Genomic DNA, 6,953 nt, shown 5'->3' on the forward strand with positions numbered 1-6,953 from the left:
CCCGTGAGAAGCCAGGTTCTTGTTGTGGAGGGGTTTTTTATTATGTCCACCAATTGCCTGTAAAGGTTGGCGTCATCCCACATCTTCTAACAGTTACCAGGGCCTCAGCCTCGGGAGGTCAGGGTAAACCTTATCTCCAGCAGAGATCAGTTGCCAGAAAACAGTCCCAAATCTCAGACAGTGGCACCCAGACCTGATGGCCGACCAAACGCAGATGTAAACCATAAAACAGGACTCACTGGCACGCTGGTCACCAGGATGAGAGAGAGGGCTATCTGTGAGCACATCAGGGGTAAGTCAGAGAGGCGCATGGACCGGGCAGCCTGACCCCCATTGCTTTTTGGCTTTCATCTCTCTCCCTTTCTGATGCTTCGAGGGCTTTAGCGTGGACTCTGATCCTGGGATATTTTTTTCTCTTCGGCTGCCTCTGCTCAGGCTCACGTGTCAGGCAGAGCTGAGGAGCGCCACCCGTGGAGACGGTGTCCTCAGAAGAAAACCACTCTAGAGTTAAGGGCTTTGGCCGTATTCGAAAAGATGGGGAGCTTTGAGGAAAACTTTTTCATGAGGAAGACAAGACTGGAGGAAGTGTTATGTATCCCAAACTGGACTCCGCACAGGAAGAAGTTTGGGAAGCAAATGAACACCGGGTGGGAATGTTTGGAAGGGGGTTCCAGATGTAATACCTGCCTTCAGGTCGGGTCACACGCTTTCTGCCGCGGAAGGCACCCGCCGCGCAGGGCTGCCCAGACACCCCCGGATTCATCCGCTCTGCTTCAGCCTGGACTCACCCAACAGGCTATGGGAATTCCGAGGGCGCGACGCTCATTTCAGCCATTGTTTCCAGTCCCCACCACCTCGATTGTGTGTGTATGTGTGTGTGTGATGTCCCCTGTTACGGGCTGTGAGGTGGCGATCTGTTTGATGCAGTTGAACATCATTTAGAAGTACTTCTGTTTTCATCAGCTCATAAGTTGCTGTCACTTGTGCTTCCTTTAGTTTGAGAGGTTCATTGCCCAGCTAACATTCTAGTGTATAAGCTCTATCACCCTTGGGCACGTGCTCAGCAACGTGGGTAAAGCACTTCTAGTACGCAGAGGACACGTACAGCTGTCATATCATTCAATCTCAATTTCAGAGCAGCCCCAGGAGGTGGGTCTATGGTTATTCCCACCCTGGAAGTGAGGAAATGAAATTTTTATTGAAGTTAGAGCCTCATTCGTGGTGTTTAATTGGGATTCTTGGTAGCCGGTACCACATTGATTGGCCCATCAGAGAAGTGGTATCAAATTTTTGAAGGTTGGTGCTTGAAAGGACTTTAGAGGTAATTTAGTCGGCTAGTCTTATTTTATAAATGAGAGAATAAGACTGACGAGAGTAAGTAACTTACCTGCCTCGTGCACACTTGGGTTTTCCATGCTTTTTTTTTGTTATTGTTGCATTCGACTCTGCAGTCGTTGAAGCATTTGCCCTCTCAGTTAATGTGTTTTCATTTGCTATTCCAGCTGATTGACTTTAGGGAGGTGGTCTCCCAGATGCTGGGCTTGAACATGACCAGCCTTGCTCTCCCTGACTATGAAATCATCAAATGTCTTGAAAGATTGATCCATTTCCATCAGCATCACTTTGTCACCTGTGCCTGCCCCAAAGATGTGACTACCAGCCAAGATAGGCACCTGCAAGGTCACTTGGAACTTCTTCATTGAACACCGTTTCTCTTGGCGGATGTGACGCTAAGTGATGGGACACTGTGCTCAATTTAACAGATTCTCCAAACCTTTGAAATGTGATCAGTAGCTGAATATTGTGTGCTTTGGTGATAGAGCAAGAACCCATCATTGGCAACAAAGAATCTCAGAGGGAGGTAAATGTTCGGTGCTAAAAACACCTGTGATTTCACTCACGAGCACTTTGGGGCCCAGGAGAATTCTACCAGCTTGCATATTTAGAATGAGGAATGTCAGTAGGAAATTAACATTCGTGGGTCTCAATTATGAGTCAGGGGCTTTAGTTTCCCCCTTTTATTCTCATAATAACCATGTGGAGAAGCTGTAATGTTTATATTATACAACCTCTCTCGGGCTCAGAGGGTGTCACCCACCCAAGATGGCAGCTGGTTGGTTAGAGAACCAGGACGCACACCACATTCACTGTGTTGACGGCCGTGTCCTCTGCTGCTCGCCGGCCCTCCAGCTGCTCCGGGATCCCTGTGTTTCAGGTGGAAATTGCCTGCATAAAGGAAGGAATACAGTGATCCAGTCAAGAATGAAGTCCAAAAGTAACTGAAATTTCTGAGTGCAACCTGTATGACTTCTTCTTCCTCTTTTTTTTTTTTTTTTTTTTTTTGACAGAGACAGAGAGAGAGTCAGAGAGAGGGACAGATAAGGACAGACAAACAAGAAGGGAGAGAGATGAGAAGCATCAATTTTTCATTGTGGCACTTTTAGTTGTTCATTGATTGCTTTCTCATATGTGCCCTGACTGGGAGGCTACAGCAGACCGAGTGACCCCTTGCTCAAACCAGTGACCTGGGGCTCAAGCTGGTGAGCCTTGCTCAAATCAGATGAGCCTACGCTCAAGCTGGCGACCTCGTTGTCTCGAACCTGGGTCCTCCGCATCCCAGTCTGATGCTCTATCCACTGCACCACCGCCTGGTCAGGCTGTATGATTTCTTTAAAAAGCAATATACCTAATTGTTTGGAGAAAATATGCATGGGCTGAGATCCTATAAGAAACTTAACCTGTTTTCAAATGTTGCTGCCAGATTGCATTTGGTGGTAATTGTTATGTCTGAACAGGGCTGATCTCAGTACTTTAAAAGTGAAGCAGTGAGCCTGACTAGGCGGTGGCGCAGTGGATAGAGCTTTGGACTGGGATGCAGGGGACCCAGGTTCAAAACCCCAAGCTTGCCAGCTTGAGCACGGGCTCATCTGGTTTGAGCAAGGCTCACCAGCTTGAGCCCCAGTTCGCTGGTTTGAGCAAGGGGTCACTCAGTCTGCTGTAGCCCCCCCGTCAAGGCACATATGAGAAAGCAGTCAATGAACAACTAAGGTGCCACAACAAAGAATTGATGCTTCTCATCTCTCTCCCTTCCTGTCTGTCTGTCACTATCTGTCACTCTCTCTGTCTCTCTCTGTCCCTATCATTAAAAAAAAAAAAGTGAAGCAGTGAACATGGAAGCTGTAAGACAAAGACATCTACACAGTTTTATTAGCTAATATATCAAATGCATTTACAGGAAGCGTACTTTTTCGGAATCAGGATGTTGTTATGAATTCCTCTCACTTTCTGCCTTCCTTTTAAATTTCTATTTTCCAGATAGTATTCAGGAAGTCATATTTTTAACTTCCAAGAGAAAAACATGTGACTCTTTTGGGCGATGATCTTATTTCTGGCATATGAAACCTTTTTTTTTTCTGTCCCTGAAGAAAAAGCATTAGTGTCTAATTAGAACAGGGGAGGTGAAATAGGTTACACCCAAATATTAGGAGAAAATGAAATTGCAGGAGAGAGGAAATGAGTTTGACACTTGTGGGTCGGATGACATGCCACCTCGCAGGCCAGTGATCGTCGCCGCTGGGGGTGGTTCCCTCCGCTGGCTTCTCCTTTGTGAGCAAGGACAGTAGGAAGCAACGCTTCAGCACCGAGTAAGCACGCCTGCCCGGCCCCGACGGGGCACATGAGCTCGGTCTGCAGCAGGCAGGAGACACAGCCTTGGGATTCCCCAGGGGGAGGCCTGTGCACACCGAGGCCCCGCCTGTGCTTCCAGATGCAGCGGCGGCTACTGCAGACCCACACTCCGCCAGCGCGGAGGAGGTGACTTCCCCTTTGGGTCTGTGCAGGACGGAGTTGCCGAGGGGCTCCGTGTTGCCCAGGCCGTAGGAAGCAGTCCTGGTCTGTGTGTCTGTGTGTGTGCGGTGGTGGTGGTGGGGGGGATCTGAGCGTGGGAAGATTATTTTTGTATGTTTTCCAGGTACAATCTTTAATGAACTTTTTATTTTCTCTGTATACTGACTTTCCACACTATTAAAATAAATACATTTCACAACATCACTCTAAAGACATGGTTGTTATAATATTGTTTTTCTATGTTTGACTTATTATGAATTGTATTTCTAGATTTATATGAGACTAAAATAGCTCATAGTTATTGCACTTTCTCTTTATTATATAAAATTATATTCCATTTATCTGAATATGCTTATATTATGTATATATTCCCATTATATGGCTCAAACATATAGATGATAATCTTTAACACATATAGAAATACTAAAAATGTTTGAACATAATCATTAGAGATTTCTAGTAGGAAGAGTATAAGGAATGAGAAAAATTCTGTCCATGAACATAACCCATGTGCACATGAACTATTAGTCCTTTGGACAAATTGAAAATTCCTGTAGTGAAGCCATTTCTTTCCTCATCACATGCCCCCTGGTTGTTGGTGTAGCCTCTGTGCGTTCACTCCAGAGTGGGCAGGCCAGCCCTTGTTGCTGTGTCAGACTTGGTTCTTCCATAATGTCCGTGTATATTTTAGGTTGTCCAATAAAACACATTAGATGTTTTAAAATATTTAACACCAGCTCTTCTACCAAATACACTTGAGTGATAACTGTTACTGAAGTTATTATTCTGGTCACTGTCTGTGACACTTAAACGCATAGAGTATCTCAGGGAAAAATGTTAAGCCTGATTTATCTAAATTTCTGATTTTACCTTATAGTCCGGCTCATAGATGAATAGCAAGAGATTCAAGGTCAAGGGGTGGTGGGCTGAAAAGCTGCTAAAGAATGTCTCTATTATTGATATTGTAATAATACTTAGGACTTAGAAACAGAGACTGATTTTTACTGGGGAAGCATTTCATGGTTACACAACCTCCAACCAGGAAGGCCCTGTCTACTTGACGCAGCTGCAGTTTTATCCACATTATTGCACATTTCGCTTTTCCTCAGCAAGAGGGATCTGTGTGCTTCTCTTTCCCCTACACAGCCTCCATACTGTTATTCCTTCACCTTTGTGTAAAAATCCATTGCGCTTTTGAGGCACCTGCTAACTGATATGTACCTTTCTTCTGGTCCTCCTAGCTATTACCTGTGGCAAATGGTTCTTAGGCGTCTTCTCCACCCCCATTGAGTACTGCCTTCATTCTGGGTGACTTCAATGGCTGTAACTCAAACCCATGTAAACACTATATCTTTAGTGTCTTGACTTCTCAGCTCTCATACCTTTCTGCCCTGTTGTTTCAGCCACTTGCTCCCTAGACTCCGGTTTATAGAAATCCATCCAGCTTAGACTACCTTAAGCCAAAGAGAGAATTTGGGAGGGTCATATAAAGGGTTCAGGGGTAGACTATCTTCAGCATGGCTAGATCCAGGGATTCCAAATTATCTGCTTTCTTTTTCCCTGTGTCCATCTTTCACTCGGCTTGATTGGCTTGTCTTAGCATATTGGTCTCACTTCCTCCATTGGCAGATGGGTTTCTTCATGCAGCCAGGAAAGATGGTCACAAGCAGCTACACAGTCTTTCCAACTCACGAGCTGAGAAAAAGAGAGACGCTCTGTCTCCAGCATCCAGGGAAGAAGTCTCAAAGAAGAGTCCGATCTCTTCTTGGTCATATACTCACCCCTGAACCAAGCACTGTGGCCGGGGGATGAACCCACTGGTCTGCATCCCGTGTCAACCCTTGCAGTGACGGTGGGGTTGGGCGAGGCCCAGGATAAGCTGTTCAACCAGAGTCACATGTAACAATAGACGGAAAGTTCCCCAAAGGAAGAGAAGCTGGACAGACACACAACATGTATCTGTGACAAATGGTCAAATTCAGGATCTCCTAATTGCTTAGAACCTCTCTAACCTCTAAAATCTTAACCTCTTATCATCACAGACCTCGTTCTAGCTCCCAAATAGCTATTTTTGGAGATTCCTTGGTCCTTCTATTGTGTTCCTACTAGCCTTGCCAGTCCCCACTCCACCTGGAGCCCCTGTAGATATTATCACTCATTCCTTGAACCCTTCCCTTCCTAACGCCTTGAACACCTGTTTTCTTGCCCTTCCATCCTCAAACTTGAATTAACCCCAGTGATCAACGTTTCTGCTGCTCTTCCCGCCCCATTGAACGAGACCGGAGGAAACCATATAGAATCACAGCGAAGTTGCTTACCAAATTTGTGGCCTTTGATCTCATTTGAGCTCTCTGTACTAAATGGTAGCCATTCACTGTTTTCCTGCTGAGACCCTGCTGCCATTTTCCAAAGTGTCTATTGCAAATATTCTTCTCTGCCCCGGGGCTCTCCCCTGTCTCTTTCCTCTTTACTGTCAGCGGATAATCTCGTCTTCCGTTTCACCCGGAAAATAGAAGCCATTACAGAAAATGCCTTTAATATCAGATCCTAGTATAGCCTGATAGGGCTCCACACCCAGCCTTGCCTTTTCCTTCCTCCTGCCTCGTGTGATTTCCGTCGCCGGCCTCTACCTGGCCGTGGTGTCCTCCGCAATGCACCAGCTGTTTCCCGCTCTCTCCCATGTTTCCACCTCACTTTCATTAATGGCTTATTTCTACCTGCATTTAAATATGTTTATTGAAACCCATGTGATTTTATTAACCAGTGTCACCCCAATAAATTCAATAAAAATATGAAGAATATGTTTAAATCTCTCTCACTTTGAAAAAAAAATCCCTCCCTTGACTGCACAACAAACCCCACGTGGAGCCTCCCATCTGTCTCTCCCCGGCTGACCCACTTGAACGTGTGGTTTCTACGGCCGTCTTTCTGGTCTCACCTCCTGCTCGACCCATCACTCATCGCAGCCTGCCTTCTGTCTCCCCTCACCGGGCTCTCACGTTTTTGTTAGCAAATCCTTGTTACTTTAAAAGTACTTCTCTGACTTGATCTTTCTGTGACATTGGATACAATCGACCATTCTTGCAACATTCTCTTCCATTCGCTTC

The 6,953-nt window shown here is 45.8% G+C and overlaps 1 protein-coding gene across 1 annotated transcript in view; it reads left to right on the top strand.

The window, feature by feature from the left end:
- Positions 1 to 4,037, top strand: part of CCDC170 (coiled-coil domain containing 170) — a 106,605-nt gene extending 102,568 nt beyond the window's left edge. The window contains exon 11 of the mRNA XM_066247888.1: positions 1,503 to 4,037. Within this exon, the coding sequence (XP_066103985.1) occupies positions 1,503 to 1,703 (201 nt within the window). The 3' untranslated portion in view covers positions 1,704 to 4,037. The remainder of the gene's footprint in view (positions 1 to 1,502) is intronic.
- Positions 4,038 to 6,953: the final 2,916 nt, after the last annotated feature.

Source organism: Saccopteryx bilineata, chromosome 12 (genome assembly GCF_036850765.1).
Source record: "Saccopteryx bilineata isolate mSacBil1 chromosome 12, mSacBil1_pri_phased_curated, whole genome shotgun sequence".
Lineage (NCBI taxonomy): Eukaryota > Metazoa > Chordata > Mammalia > Chiroptera > Emballonuridae > Saccopteryx > Saccopteryx bilineata.